This window comes from Oncorhynchus clarkii, chromosome 22 (genome assembly GCF_045791955.1).
Source record: "Oncorhynchus clarkii lewisi isolate Uvic-CL-2024 chromosome 22, UVic_Ocla_1.0, whole genome shotgun sequence".
In the NCBI taxonomy this organism is placed as follows: Eukaryota; Metazoa; Chordata; class Actinopteri; order Salmoniformes; family Salmonidae; genus Oncorhynchus; species Oncorhynchus clarkii.
In genome coordinates, this window is record NC_092168.1 from 37601487 (window position 1) to 37617681 (window position 16195).

The window sequence follows — 16195 nt, forward strand, 5'->3', positions numbered from 1 at the left end:
AACCCATATGATCCCCTCCCCTATAGGTTAAATACAGGGAGGATTATGAGAAGTTCAAGTCCCTCTACACCCTGCCCAAGTCCCTTGAGGACGACCCACAAACTCTCCGCTGCCTCAAAGCTGGAAAGATGGGTCTTGACGTGAGTCTTGTTGCCTTTTTTCATGATCACCTCTTTACTCTTTCCATATGGCAGTCAAACACATTGATCTTAAACCGATAGAAATGTAGACACACCTAATGGTTTATGTACCCTCCCTACGTATAGCGCTTGTACAAGGCGGACTATGAGAAGACCAAGGCAAAGAACCACATCCCCCCAGATATGCTAGATGTCCTCTCAGCCCGTCAAACCCAGAACCATGTCAGTGAGATCGGTTACAGGAAGCACCTGCACCAGTGGATCTGTATGCCTGATATGCAGGTGTACGTCCAGGCACGCAAGGTCAACGAGCAGCTCAGCGACGTGAGTCATCTGAACAATTCATATTTCAATACACTTTTTTTAATTTGGAAAACTGCATTTATTGGAATTTCAAATTGCATTTAATCACAGTGTCATGTGAAGTTAAATTATTAGATTTAATAAAATGTGTTATTCTTACTTATTATAAACAATATTATTTTCAAATCAAATATATCATATTTTTTATATATTAAAAAAAAATGTTCTTCAGGAAGACCTAGTGTCATTTTTTTTTCTGGTGTGTAGTCGTTCATTTACGATCTGGTAGAATGTGTCAGACAAAGTAACTACTATTGGAAACGACTTCTAAACTAACAGTCAGTTATATGTGTGTAGTTCATTATGTTATGTAGTTCTAAGTTATAGTGCATTAATTCTGTACTTCCTCTTGCTTGTCATTATGACTTCATTAACTGATATTTCCTGTAACTCACCAGATCTTCTACAAGGAGGACCTGACCTGGCTGAGGGGAATTGGCTGCTATGCCTGGGACACCCCTGAGATCCTGCGAGTCAAGGCTGCTGACAAACTGCAGAGCGATGTATGCTCCCTCCGCATGCCTCTCACCTATCTTTCTTAATCTGTCTCTCCTCTCCTCTCCTATCCTATCCTCTCCTCTCCTCTCCTCTCCTCCTCTCCTAATCTAATGACTGTAGGAATCGGATTAACCCCACAAATGTGGACAAAGATGTGGATGTATTTGTATGTTTGTTCTTGTCTTCCAGAACAAGTACAGAGCCAAGGGCATTGAGGCGTTCAAGGATTACTCTGTGGTCATCGACACTCCTACCTATGAGACTGCAAAACTGAGTTCTCAGAACCTGAGCGATGTGAGTACTGTCACTAAAGCTTCTTACTTCTATATCACCATCTTAATGTTTTATTTCACCCTTATTTAATCAGACGAGTCAGTTAAGAACAAATTCAAGTTGACTTAAAATCATTTTCATAATAATCAATCAATCAAATGCATTTATAAAGCCCTATTTACATCAGTAGATGTCACAAAGTGCTTATACAGAAACCCAGCCTAAAACCCCAAATAGCAAGCAATGCAGATGTAGAAACATGTTGGTTAGGAAAAACTCCCTAGAAAGGCAGGAACCAAGGAAGAAACCTAGATAGGAACCAGGCTCTGTGGGGTGACCAGTGCTCTTCTGGCCGTGCCGGGTGGAGATTACAAGAGTGCATGTACATTAAGGCCAGATCGTTCAAGTTCAATGATGAAGCATATTAAGTTCTCACCTATTCGTCCTCTATCCTCTCATGTTCTCAGCTCCACTACCGTAACGACTACGCCACCAATGTCAAGGGAACTAACTCCTCCCCCGCTGTCACCGTGGATACAGAGAGGGCACGCCTGGCCAACTTCAACCAGAGTGATGTAAGATGTTTTCAATTCTTACTTATATTCTTTGATCATTTACTTGCTTTAAGTACACTCTTACAAAGCATACATCACTCATAACTTCAAAGATGCATAGATAGTAACTACTCCCTCAAACTGTTTCTGGATATAAACGCTGACTGTAATTTCTATGATGATTGTCATATCTTATGTCCTCTTCTGATTACTCCTCTCCTTATTTTCTTCAGAACTTGTACAAGGAGGCCAACAAGAACTCCATGCCCACTGGCTACTCTCTTCCCCACGACAATCCGCTCATGAAGCAGGCGAAACAAAATTCCATTGTTGCCAGCAGCGTAAGAAAGACACTTTATTTTCTTCAAATGTTCATCAATTTGTTACATTGTGTATAAAATATGAACCATTCAAATTCCGTGAGGTCATTGTAAAAAATAAAATAATAATAATCTATTCAGATGCAAAGTTTCAGTTATAAGAGGCACATACTGTAGGAGTGTTGTGTTGTGTACTGTAGGATGACTGGATGGATGTGGTGGAGTTACACTAGGAACAGTCTTGTGTTGTGTACTGTAGGATGACTGGATGGATGTAGTGGAGTTACACTAGGAACAGTCTTGTGTTGTGTACTGTAGGATGACTGGATGGATGTAGTGGAGTTACACTAGGAACAGTATTGTGTTGTGTACTGTAGGATGACTGGATGGATGTGGTGGAGTTACACTAGGAACAGTCTTGTGTTGTGTACTGTAGGATGACTGGATGGGTGTAGTGGAGTTACACTAGGAACAGTCTTGTGTTGTGTACTGTAGGATGACTGGATGGATGTAGTGGAGTTACACTAGGAACAGTCTTGTGTTGTGTACTGTAGGATGACTGGATGGATGTAGTGGAGTTACACTAGGAACAGTCTTGTGTTGTGTACTGTAGGATGACTGGATGGATGTAGTGGAGTTACACTAGGAACAGTCTTGTGTTGTTTACTGTAGGTGAATTAAAGGAAGCCTATATGTGTAGTTACCGTAGAATGGTAATATATTGGATTTGTATCGTAGTACCTCACTCGTGGAATTGTGTTGTTGTGTAGGTGAAGTACAAGAATGACTATGAAAAGTCAAAGGCTACAAACTATACCATGGATCCAGAAGGTGTCAGCTTCGTCAACATCAGGAACGCCAACAAGGTCACCAACCCGGTAGGATTACAAACGTCTGCTACTCTTCCCTCACTATTTGGAAAAATATAATAATTATAATTAAATTTGATTGATGATCCATCTATATATTTTTTTGTTATGAATCCCTTGAAAGATGTTGAATCGTTATAGAGTCAAAGAGTCAAAGACTCTGGTATGTTGGCATTATTAAAAGGATTGTTTTGTGGTGTAGTAGTAGTGATGTTATTTCCCCTCTCTCTCTCTCTCTCTGTCTGTTTGTCTGTCTGTCTCAGCGTCTATACCGTGAGCTGTATGAGAAGGGCAAGGGCAAGATCCACACCACCTATGACACACCCGAGATCAGACAGGTCAAGATGACCCAGGAGGCCGTCAGCGACGTACGTGACCGTTTGACATCCTGTCATTATCACTCCTGTACTATTGTCATTGATGTTTGTTACCATGGCTCATTGATGTTTGTTACTATGGCTCATTGATGTTTGTTACTATGGCTCATTGATGTTTGTTACTATGGCTCATTGATGTTTGTTACTATTGTCATTGATGTTTGTTACTAATGTCATTGATGTTTGTTACTATGGCTCATTGATGTTTGTTACTATGGCTCATTGATGTTTGTTACTATGGCTCATTGATGTTTGTTACTATGGCTCATTGATGTTTGTTACTATTGTCATTGATGTTTGTTACTATTGTCATTGATGTTTGTTACTATGGCTCATTGATGTTTGTTACTATTGTCATTGATGTTTGTTACTATGGCTCATTGATGTTTGTTACTATGGCTCATTGATGTTTGTTACTATGGCTCATTGATGTTTGTTACTATGGCTCATTGATGTTTGTTACTATTGTCATTGATGTTTGTTACTATTGTCATTGATGTTTGTTACTATTGTCATTGATGTTTGTTACTATTGTCATTGATGTTTGTTACTATTGTCATTGATGTTTGTTACTAATGTCATTGATGTTTGTTACTATGGCTCATTGATGTTTGTTACTATGGCTCATTGATGTTTGTTACTATTGTCATTGATGTTTGTTACTATGGCTCATTGATGTTTGTTACTAATGTCATTGATGTTTGTTACTATGGCTCATTGATGTTTGTTACTATTGTCATTGATGTTTGTTACTATTGTCATTGATGTTTGTTACTATGGCTCATTGATGTTTGTTACTATGGCTCATTGATGTTTGTTACTATTGTCATTGATGTTTGTTACTATTGTCATTGATGTTTGTTACTATGGCTCATTGATGTTTGTTACTATTGTCATTGATGTTTGTTACTATTGTCAATGATGTTTGTTACTATGGCTCATTGATGTTTGTTACTATTGTCATTGATGTTTGTTACTATTGTCATTGATGTTTGTTACTATGGCTCATTGATGTTTGTTACTATTGTCATTGATGTTTGTTACTATTGTCAATGATGTTTGTTACTATGGCTCATTGATGTTTGTTACTATGGCTCATTGATGTTTGTTACTATGGCTCATTGATGTTTGTTACTATTGTCATTGATGTTTGTTACTATTGTCATTGATGTTTGTTACTATTGTCATTGATGTTTGTTACTAATGTCATTGATGTTTGTTACTATTGTCATTGATGTTTGTTACTATGGCTCATTGATGTTTGTTACTATGGCTCATTGATGTTTGTTACTATTGTCATTGATGTTTGTTACTAATGTCATTGATGTTTGTTACTATGGCTCATTGATGTTTGTTACTATTGTCATTGATGTTTGTTACTATGGCTCATTGATGTTTGTTACTATGGCTCATTGATGTTTGTTACTAATGTCAATGATGTTTGTTACTATTGTCATTGATGTTTGTTACTATGGCTCATTGATGTTTGTTACCATGGCTCATTGATGTTTTTTACTATGGCTCATTGATGTTTGTTACTATTGTCATTGATGTTTGTTACTATGGCTCATTGATGTTTGTTACTATTGTCATTGATGTTTGTTACTATGGCTCATTGATGTTTGTTACTATGGCTCATTGATGTTTGTTACTATTGTCATTGATGTTTGTTACTATGGCTCATTGATGTTTGTTACTATTGTCATTGATGTTTGTTACTATGGCTCATTGATGTTTGTTACTATGGCTCATTGATGTTTGTTACTATGGCTCATTGATGTTTGTTACTATGGCTCATTGATGTTTGTTACTATGGCTCATTGATGTTTGTTACTATGGCTCATTGATGTTTGTTACTATTGTCATTGATGTTTGTTACTAATGTCATTGATGTTTGTTACTATGGCTCATTGATGTTTGTTACTATGGCTCATTGATGTTTGTTACTATTGTCATTGATGTTTGTTACTATGGCTCATTGATGTTTGTTACTATTGTCATTGATGTTTGTTACTATTGTCATTGATGTTTGTTACTATGGCTCATTGATGTTTGTTACTATTGTCATTGATGTTTGTTACTATGGCTCATTGATGTTTGTTACTATGGCTCATTGATGTTTGTTACTAATGTCAATGATGTTTGTTACTATTGTCATTGATGTTTGTTACTAATGTCATTGATGTTTGTTACTATTGTCATTGATGTTTGTTACTATTGTCATTGATGTTTGTTACTATTGTCATTGATGTTTGTTACTATGGCTCATTGATGTTTGTTACTATGGCTCATTGATGTTTGTTACTATGGCTCATTGATGTTTGTTACTATGGCTCATTGATGTTTGTTACTATGGCTCATTGATGTTTGTTACTATGGCTCATTGATGTTTGTTACTATTGTCATTGATGTTTGTTACTAATGTCATTGATGTTTGTTACTATGGCTCATTGATGTTTGTTACTATGGCTCATTGATGTTTGTTACTATTGTCATTGATGTTTGTTACTATGGCTCATTGATGTTTGTTACTATTGTCATTGATGTTTGTTACTAATGTCATTGATGTTTGTTACTATGGCTCATTGATGTTTGTTACTATTGTCATTGATGTTTGTTACTATGGCTCATTGATGTTTGTTACTATGGCTCATTGATGTTTGTTACTAATGTCAATGATGTTTGTTACTATTGTCATTGATGTTTGTTACTATGGCTCATTGATGTTTGTTACCATGGCTCATTGATGTTTTTTACTATGGCTCATTGATGTTTGTTACTATTGTCATTGATGTTTGTTACTATGGCTCATTGATGTTTGTTACTATTGTCATTGATGTTTGTTACTATGGCTCATTGATGTTTGTTACTATGGCTCATTGATGTTTGTTACTATTGTCATTGATGTTTGTTACTATGGCTCATTGATGTTTGTTACTATTGTCATTGATGTTTGTTACTATGGCTCATTGATGTTTGTTACTATGGCTCATTGATGTTTGTTACTATGGCTCATTGATGTTTGTTACTATGGCTCATTGATGTTTGTTACTATGGCTCATTGATGTTTGTTACTATGGCTCATTGATGTTTGTTACTATTGTCATTGATGTTTGTTACTAATGTCATTGATGTTTGTTACTATGGCTCATTGATGTTTGTTACTATGGCTCATTGATGTTTGTTACTATTGTCATTGATGTTTGTTACTATGGCTCATTGATGTTTGTTACTATTGTCATTGATGTTTGTTACTATTGTCATTGATGTTTGTTACTATTGTCATTGATGTTTGTTACTAATGTCATTGATGTTTGTTACTATTGTCATTGATGTTTGTTACTATTGTCATTGATGTTTGTTACTATTGTCATTGATGTTTGTTACTATGGCTCATTGATGTTTGTTACTATGGCTCATTGATGTTTGTTACTATGGCTCATTGATGTTTGTTACTATGGCTTTGTGTTGATGCTTGCTACAAGTCTAATTCATCATGATTATATCTATTTTTTCATTCATACTGTACATTCATTATATTTAGAGACATTTTGTTTAAAAACAATGGATTTATTTGTTCTATTTGCTGTGAAGTTAGTTTGTTCTAAGTATGGTGTGTCTCCCTCTGTCCCATGCAGTTGTGTTACAAGGAGAAGTACTTCGCTAACAGAGGCACCATGATCCCCATGGGCATCACTCCCCAGATGATACACTGTAACCACGTCAACGAGATCACCAGTGACGTACGTGGCCCAAAAATGTTCACTCACTGAAAACAAAGCAGCCAAGCAACTTCTGAAACAGGCAATATTTAGGCTATACAACTACTGAAATATGTTTTTTTCAACGAATACTTAAGTTCAACTTCAGTGAGAATATGAGAAGGGTTAATGGTTTATTGTTACTTTTCTAAGTCCCTCCATGCCTAATGAATAATTATACAGTAATGTAATCGTTGTGTCTCTGTTTCCATCACCAGCTGAGATACAAGGAGGACCTTCTGTGGCTGAGAGGCATTGGCTGCTTCCTGTATGACACACCTGAGATGTCTACTGTCCGCAACATTACCAAGTTTAGAGTAGGTACCTTTCCTTTCCATCTCATTTTGTTATGGCTTCAATCACCAATCAGTTGGTGGATTACACTCCTCACGAGGCGATTGGTCTAAGTAATTAGCTAAGTATACACAATCTGCATATACTGTAAATACTGTCTGTAATATTTCTACTCCATGTTAATCCATATTAATTTGTCTTACCACAACAGGCCAACTATGAAGTTGAGGCAAAGAAGAACCATGCCAACTTCACTGTGGTCCTGGACACACCAGAGTACCAGCGCGTCACTGAGCTAAAGACCCACATGAGCGACGTGAGTCATGTTCTCTACTATATCGCCCACCATTTCCCACACACACACACATATATATTAATAATATATTATTATAATATATTAATCTATCATATTGTGATATACAATATATTAACAGAATACAGTAAAACTGCCATTATACGAGGCCGTTGCGTGTTGGAGACTCAACATTTAATGGAAGTTTTGCCATATTATAATATGGTTTAACAGGTCTGTCTTTCTGTCTGAATAGGCAGTGTTAAGTGGCTATGTTAACCTTTAACCTCTCGTCCTCAGCTGATGTACAGAGCCCAGGGCAATGTGGACAAGACCAAGTGCACCACCACCCTGGACTCCATCGATGTCAAGAGAGTCAAATGGGCCCAACAGCTCAGCAACAAGGCAAGTCAATTTAGCTCTCATAGATACAATAAACCTGGTGAACTCTTGGAGGACTGATATCTGTGTTAAGATTTGTGTTGATACCAACTTAAAGCACAACAATTACAAAAATGAGGTACAAAGAAAGTGATTTCTGACATTTTTGTTCATGTATCTCATAACTGCAGTATACGTACACTGACCTGGCTTCCAAGGAGAGGGCCCACTTCACTCCGGAGGTGGACACCCCAATAATGGACCACGCCAGGGCTATGAAGGTGGTCAACAGCGAGGTAAGTCTTTCTAACGCAATTGACACTTTTCGTCCTTACAACCCAGTGTGAAGGTTATCACGTCCCAGTATGATACCATAGTATTTACCCTTCACCGCTGCTCTAACACAGTTTCTCCTCTGATTCGTCCCCAGATCAAATACAGAGATCAGTATGAGAAGATGAAGCACAAGTACACTAGCATCCATGACACACCCATCCTGGTCCGGGCCAAGAAGGCCTACCTACAATCCAGTGACGTGAGTATGCTCTCTGGTGATCCCTCCTCCGCCTGTCTTTGGTCTTTAAGTTGTCCTTCTTACAAATGACTGACCTATTACACACTCTCTCTCTCTCTCTCTCTCGCTCTCTCTCTCTCCATCTCTCTTTCTTTCTCTCTCTCTCTCTCTCTCTCTCTCTCTCTCTCTCTCTCTCTCTCTCTCTCTCTCTCTCTCTCTCTCTCTCTGTCTCTCTCTCTTTCTCTCTTTCTCTTTCTCTCTCTTTCTTTCTCCCTCTCTCTCTTTCTCTTTCTCTCTCTCTCTTTCTCTTTCTCTCTCTTTCTCTCTCTCTCTCTTTCTCTCTCTCTCTCTCTCTCTCTCTCTCTCTCTGTCGCTCTCTCTCTCTCTCTCTCTTTCTCTCTCTTTCTCTTTCTCTCTATTTCTCTCTCTCACTCTCTTTCTCTCACTCTCTTTCTCTCTATCTCTCTTTCTCTCTCTCTCTCTAGCTGCGCTACAAGGAGAGCTTTGAGCGATCCAAGGGACATTACCACAGTGTCAAGGATGCCCTGGATATCGTGTGTCACCGTAGGGTCACCGATGACATCAGCGAGGTCAGTATGTCAGCCAATTAGAAAAGATCTCTCCCCAGCTACCAAAACTGTTTGAAATTATATCATTACAACCAGTAATCTCTTTCAACCTATTCATTTCAACCAGTTTACGACCAGTAATCTCTTTCAACTAAGTCGTTTCAACCAGCTTTGCCTATTGGCTCAGAGCCATCCAAAAGGATGATTTGGCCCGTTGAACAGACTTTTGGTATGTGGATTTAGCCTGTATACATGTATGTTATCATACAGATATAAGACACTTCTCTTTCTCTCCTTCACACAGGTCAAATACAGAGAGAAGTACATCAACTCTCTGGGTACATGGAGATCCATGCCCGACCGTCCAGAGTTTTTCCACAGCAGAATCATCGGTGAAAACATCAGCGATGTGAGTGATGTCCCCTTAACATCAGAAAATACCCTCAGGGCAGAGTCGTTGTATTGTCAGTTTCAGTACATTTGAATACTTAGAATGGGTAGTTTATCATTAAACAATGGTATTGTCCATTTCAGCGTATTAGAATACTTTTATGTAACGTGTGTGTTTATGAATGACCCACACCATTCATTTCTCTGTCCAATATTAGATCAAGTACAAGGAGGATCTGGATTGGCTGAAGGGTATTGGCTGCTACGTGTGGGACAGACCTGAGATGGTCCAGGCTGAGAAGAACAAGGTCCTCTTCAGTGAGGTAACGAAGATCATCTACCGCTGCAAATACAATAAAACCCTCAGCTCTTACTGTATCTTTGTCTTCCATAACCACCCGTCTTTTTTCTCCTCTTCTCTTTTGTAAACAGAGACTCTATAAAGCAACTTTCGAGAAGAACAGACACCACTTCAAGTATACCTGTGACACTCCATTCTTCCAGGCCACCAAGAATGCCTCTGTTATTATCAACGATGTAAGTCACAGCCACACTTTTGATTTCAATTTGGTTTCAATTTGGATATACTGGATAGATTTGATCTTATTTAAACGATCTTATGAAAAACAGATGCAGTAATGAGTATAACATGTTTTCTTTCTACTGCATCTCATTTGGATTCTCAGCTTTGAAGGTAAAAGATGGTCATGATTAGTTCATAAGGTTATGAATATCTTCTGTAATGATGAATGCACCTGGCTTCTTCCTGAGGTAATCCTAGCCACAATACCATGTTGTTGTCACTCAAGTTTATTTTGTCTCTGCAGTTCATTCCTCTATGTATCACATGGGATTAACCTTGGCCTTCTTTCCTGTAGTCTTCTTATCCCCTGTCACAGCTCCCTGTTTGTTTGTCAGTTGTCTTTAACTCCTTTTTGACGTTCTGAGCAGAGGCACTATAGAGCAGCCTATGAGAAGACCAAGGATAAGTACAGCAGTGTGTTGGATGATCCTAGAAGCCTCCTGGCTAAGGAGAACGCCAAGAATAGCCAGGTAAAACTATGATTTTCCTACTGCTGAGCCCCGTCCTCGTCCGCCTCTACCTACTCTGGGCCTATCAGATAACCTGCTTCCGAGCCCGGTGCATGAGGTCATCTGACTGCAGGCCTGCGGGAGGTCGTAGTTGCATGGATATAATGTCCATGGTTGGTCGTGTTCACGTCTCTCTCTCTCTTTTTCCTCACGCAGCAGGTGTCGTACTCTGTCACTCAAATAGTCCTCTTGGGTGTTCTGAGTGAGCGGCTACACTCTCCTTGATCTGTGCACTCAGAGTCAAACCCGTAGACTTGGTTGAGCCCCGTCATGTCAGTTTTAGTGACAAATGTCAACATTTTTTAAAAGCATCGGCAAAATCATAAACGCTAATAAAAAAGCACATATGATTGATTGATTGAACCAGATTGAACTAGATTTAATGGTTCTGAGGGAATAGATCAGGAGGACACAACACAGACTCCAGTCCTAGGATCTCCGCAGCTCCTCTCCAGTCCACTCCGTCCTGTCCACTGACCCTGTGCCTGTCCTCAGCATGCTGTGCCTGTGTGTGTGTGTTAGTGTGTCCCTCCGTGGACAGAACAAATATAGATCCAGGGCCAGGGTGCTCTTAAAGAACGGTTGCAATGAGCTGCTCCACCCAGACATCCTCAGCGCCATTTACCAGTCCAGCGAGCAGTGTTAGGTAATCGTCCATCGGCCCAGCAGACCAACCAAACTCACCTCGCAGTTTCCCCAATTCCCTCTCCCTCCTGCTGCAGTTGTCTTCCCAGCCTCAGCCCTAGCTAACTTCAGCTGCGGAAACCCATCCTGAACTCCTAACTGACAGTAGCTTCCTTCACTCCCATTTTTTCACATTTCAGTGCAGAAGCACTCATCCAGAGCGACTTACAGGAACAATTAAGATTAAGTACTTTGCTGAAGGACACATCAACAGATTTGGGTTTCTGGCCCAATGCTATTAACTGCTAGGCTACCTGCCACCAACCACCACATTTGTCAAATTCTGGACATCTTTTCCTCCCTGCTTCAGAAACACTCTTGAATCTCCACTGACCTCTGAACCCAAGCTACCCAGCTCATCCCAAGTTATGATCCCGCTCCCTGTAACCCACATCACAAGTACAGACTGAACCGTCTAGAAAGACGTTGTACGTTAAATGAGGAATACATATTTCCTATGACAAAGTCAATCGTTTTTTTTATTTTCATTTATTTAAGTTCGCATTTTTTATCCAAATGATAATAAATAAATACAACCATCATTAGTCTGTACTAATCATGTTGAAATAGCACCAGACTCACCAGTAGGACTCAGTGTAGAAGCAGATGAGCTGATCAAACGTCAGCTGACGAAAATGAACCATGAGAAAAGCACTGTTTTCATTCTCACACTGTGTGTTTGTGGACATCTCTTTGCACATCATTTCATTGTGTTGCATGTTTGTTTCCATAAAGCATCTTCCAACCTGTGCATGGTGTCTTCCCATTGCATTCATTCATTACATTGACATGTACTGTAGTCACGCTTCACAGAATCTCCTTTTCATGCTACACTACATTTTAAATGTCATTATCTTTTTTAGCACATACATTTAGTTTGATCAGGAATGGATAAAGCCATGTAAACTTAACTCATAAAATCAATCTGCAAAGCACACAGATCATCTATAGATAATTGAAACACTGTAAATAAGGTACATTGATACCGATTTGACAGTAATGTCTCATGTGTGAGTGTGTCTAACTCTGGTGTCCTGCCCCCATCACCACAGTGGAAGTACAGGGAGCAGTATGAGCTTGCTAAGAACAAGTTCACCTCCATCCTGGAGACTCCCGAGCATGAGAGCCACAAACGCAGCAAAGCCATCGGAGATGTGAGTTCACTTCGTCACACAACATTCAATTAAAGATGCTTTTTGTTGCAATTGTTGTCAAAGTCTCCCTCTTCTCAGAAAAATAAATAAAGTAACAAAATTAAATAAATATTTCATAAAATCCTATAATGTATAAATGTATGATTTTGTTACTACTGTGTATTTCTCAACATAACACTATATTTGAATAATTGTGACTTGCAACATTTTCCCATCACTTTTTCCAGAATGTCTACAAGATGGAGTATAACAAGAACAAGGCTAAGGGCTACACCCTGGGCCATGACACTCCACACAGCGCACACATGAAGAAGGTCAAGGAGATCACCAGCGTGGTATGTACTCTACACTCTCAAAATGGCTGCCTTCCATTTCGCACATAACACAGCCACAAAGTCATAAACCACACCTATTTCTACAATTGCTCTTCTTAAAATCTTATTAACCACACTGCTAACCTAATGCCTAACCCTAATCTTAAATTAAGACCATAAAGCTAATATTTTGATTTTTTACGATGTTGCCAATTTAGACATTGTGGCTATGCTATCTAGTGGAAAGCCTTACGACCACATGTCTAAGATTTAGATGGAGGCAGGTACAGTCATATCCCTGGTTCTGTATCAGTGTGCTTTTCTCTCCTTTGTCTCAGCTGAAGTACAAGGAGGTATATGAGAGGAGCAAGGCCCAGATCAACATGGACCCTGAATCCTTTGAGATCCGCGCTGCCAAGGAAGCCTACAAGAACATCAGCAATGTGAGTCTCTCTCTTCCAGTACTCCTCATCTCCTCCTATCCATTTACCTCTGAACACCACTTCTAAATGAATGAATGAGTGTATTAGTGAATGAAGTTGGCTTGTTAGGACCAGGTGTTATACCTGATGTTTTCCACCCTTCTGAAATGTTTTTTTATTGAGGCAGACCCTTCACTCACTGTTCTGTTCCTGTATGATTTGTCTCCTTCCAGCTGGACTACAGGAAGAAGTACCAGGCCACCAAGAACAAGTGGATCTGGACGGTCGACAGACCTGACTTTATCCAAGCTGCCAAGGCCAACTTCCAGCAGAGTGATGTGAGTCATGCACAACAGACCTTAGTTTGTTTGTATGTTTGTTTGTATGTATTTTAGCCCACAAGGGAGCTCATCTTCTAAGAGTAAAAAACTATGTGTAGAAGAATACAATGCTAAAAACAATAGTGACTTAGATGACTTAGCTAAACACATAACAAAACACCGGCCCAGGTTTCTATACTGATTTCTTTGACATGGCTCTTCTGGTCTAACCCCTGCTGCATGTGTTGCTGTCCTCAGATTGAGTACACGTATGACAAGGAGATGATGAAGGGCTGTGTGATCTCCATCGTGGACGACAAGTTAGCCGTCCTGGCTAAGATGAATGCTGACTTAAGCAATGTGAGTCGTTGTTCCTTTACCAGCCACCCATCAATCACAATAAAGCTGTTCTGTTCTATTCTGACACATGGAAATGAAATCTGAAGGTGAAGAAAAGCCTGTGTTAATTGTGGTTCTTTGTTCTGTCCACCAGGTGAAATACAGAGAGAAGTTTGAGAAGGCAAAGGGTCAGTATAAGACTGTTCTGGACACTCCTACTAACCTTCATGCCAAGTCAGTGCGCATTCTGGCATCTGAGGTAAGAAGCAGAAAACACCAGAAACATGATAACTACAGATACTTACTATGTAATGTTTATCACTGCCAATAAATGGCTTTCCTTACGAACCTACAGTATAGTTATTATAGATAGATCTTAAATGTCATAATGTGAACCCTCATTTATGGATGAATGAGGAATTTGTCACAAAATATCTCAAGAACACTTGTTATAATGAATTTAACTGTACAGTATGTTAATTTGGTTTGTACGGCGCCCAATCAGATTCCAGTCTGACACTAGTCCTTGGTTTTCTTTCTGTCCTCAGAGCAAATACAAGCTGGCTGGCAAGATGGAGCAGCAGACCGGACAATTCACCACTCTGCCCACGACTCGTGACACCATCCACGCCAAGGACATGGGCAAACTGGTCAGCGAGGTCAGTCTCCCCATACCAGCTGTTTAGTTAGAGCTGGAATACAGTCCTGAACCTTCATTTCCAGATTTCTCGCACAAAGTGTACAGTCCTGAGCCATTTGTTACCTTTGACTCCGTCTTTGTCTCCGCCGTTCTGTCCACAGAAACAGTACAAGCAGAAGTTTGAGAAGGAGAAGGGCAAGTCCAAGTACAACAACATGAGAGTGCCTCCCGATGTGCAGCATGCTATGGACGTAGCCAAGAATCAGAGCAACGTAAGTCAGTCACATTCCTCTTCTATGAAAAGACTGTATATCTCCTCTATTAAAGACAGTCAATAGTTCATGCATGTTTTATGGAATTGATTGTTATTAATCAGTCAGTCTATCAAATGCATTAATAAAGTCCTTTTTAGATCAGCAGCTGTCACAAATATCACACTTTCCTCTCTCTCCATTTCTAGTTTGCCTACAGGCAGGAGGCTAAGGCCAAGCTCAACTACACCTCTGTGGCTATGCGCCCAGACATCATGAGGGCTACACAGGCCTCCAAGCTCGCCAGCAATGTGAGTGTTTAGCACACAGTGAATAGCCTACACAGTGGCGAAGCCTGTTTTGCAAAATTAAAGGGATTTTGTATTTGTTTACCTCTCTGAGATGAATATTCATGCTGTTGTTTATATTCTCAGCATGACGCCATCAAAGGCAACAAAACAATTCATATCACGACAGTCTGTCTGTGCATTACCCACTGATGGTTTGTTAGAGTGGTTGGGTTAAATGCGTAAGACACATTTGGGTTGAATCCATTCATTTGTGTAACTGACTAGGTATCCCCTTTCCTTTGTATTGTCCAGTCCACTCATGGTTTGTATTTTGTGTCTGGTAGATTGGCTACCGTGAGAAGGCTCGCCAGGAGGCTGCCCATGGAGGTTCCCTGGTCCACCGTCCAGACATCGCTCTGGCCACTGCGGTGTCCAAGCTTAACAGCCAGGTACGGTCAACACCAAACCCTCCGAGTCTGAATTGACCAGTTGTTCCCGACACCTCGGGCTGTTTTCAATGTTTTTATTCCCCTTTATTTAATTACGTTTGTCCCCTCTCAGTTCATTTTTCTATCATTTCATTGTCAGTTATTTTCTGCTATCAGAAAATATTTTCGGTTTTATTCACTGTCACTGAAGATGTAAATTCAGCAGCCCAGATGGCATGCCTTTCAGTTCAGCTTCCTAGAGATCATGATTGCTTCATAGAGATCTATACAGGGGTGCAACTTTCACTGGGGACAGGGAGGACATGTCCCCCCAACATTCTGAAATTGCATTTTTGTCGCCCCCAGTTTTATAATTGGAATGTGATACAAACCTAGGCAACAGGGGGATTTAGGACCATGCGGACTCTTCCGATTGGTAGGGTAGGCTGTTTGGAGTGTTTATCCGAAAGGATAAAAACATGTTTTTTAAATGATAATTTTAAAAAAGTGATATCCCCCCCACTTCTAAAACCAAAGTTGCGCCCCTGGATCTGTAGTATTGCTATAGTATTTGCTCAGCTGTCCTAGCTAGTCTGTAGCATAGGTAGTAGTAACCTTCCACCCATTAGGTGCTTCTTTTGCCACCCTGCATAACTACCCATGTTA

The 16195-nt window shown here is 39.8% G+C and overlaps 1 protein-coding gene across 31 annotated transcripts in view; it reads left to right on the forward strand.

Moving 5' to 3' along the window:
• LOC139380850 (nebulin-like) overlaps positions 1-16195 on the forward strand; it is a 95611-nt gene that overhangs the window by 60635 nt on the left and 18781 nt on the right. For all 31 annotated transcript variants that reach the window (XR_011628474.1, XM_071123952.1, XM_071123951.1 and 28 more), the window contains 29 exons: positions 27-140; positions 267-464; positions 902-1006; positions 1191-1295; positions 1742-1849; positions 2062-2169; positions 2919-3026; positions 3281-3385; positions 7033-7137; positions 7374-7472; positions 7661-7765; positions 8042-8146; positions 8314-8418; positions 8553-8657; positions 9122-9226; positions 9510-9614; positions 9814-9918; positions 10028-10132; positions 10547-10648; positions 12424-12525; positions 12753-12860; positions 13178-13282; positions 13495-13599; positions 13840-13941; positions 14075-14179; positions 14469-14579; positions 14722-14832; positions 15021-15122; positions 15446-15550. Coding sequence is in view for 30 of the 31 variants with exons in the window: in XM_071123952.1 (XP_070980053.1) it covers positions 27-140; positions 267-464; positions 902-1006; positions 1191-1295; positions 1742-1849; positions 2062-2169; positions 2919-3026; positions 3281-3385; positions 7033-7137; positions 7374-7472; positions 7661-7765; positions 8042-8146; positions 8314-8418; positions 8553-8657; positions 9122-9226; positions 9510-9614; positions 9814-9918; positions 10028-10132; positions 10547-10648; positions 12424-12525; positions 12753-12860; positions 13178-13282; positions 13495-13599; positions 13840-13941; positions 14075-14179; positions 14469-14579; positions 14722-14832; positions 15021-15122; positions 15446-15550 (3153 nt within the window). In the remaining variant the exon portion in view is untranslated. The remainder of the gene's footprint in view (positions 1-26; positions 141-266; positions 465-901; positions 1007-1190; positions 1296-1741; positions 1850-2061; positions 2170-2918; positions 3027-3280; positions 3386-7032; positions 7138-7373; positions 7473-7660; positions 7766-8041; positions 8147-8313; positions 8419-8552; positions 8658-9121; positions 9227-9509; positions 9615-9813; positions 9919-10027; positions 10133-10546; positions 10649-12423; positions 12526-12752; positions 12861-13177; positions 13283-13494; positions 13600-13839; positions 13942-14074; positions 14180-14468; positions 14580-14721; positions 14833-15020; positions 15123-15445; positions 15551-16195) is intronic.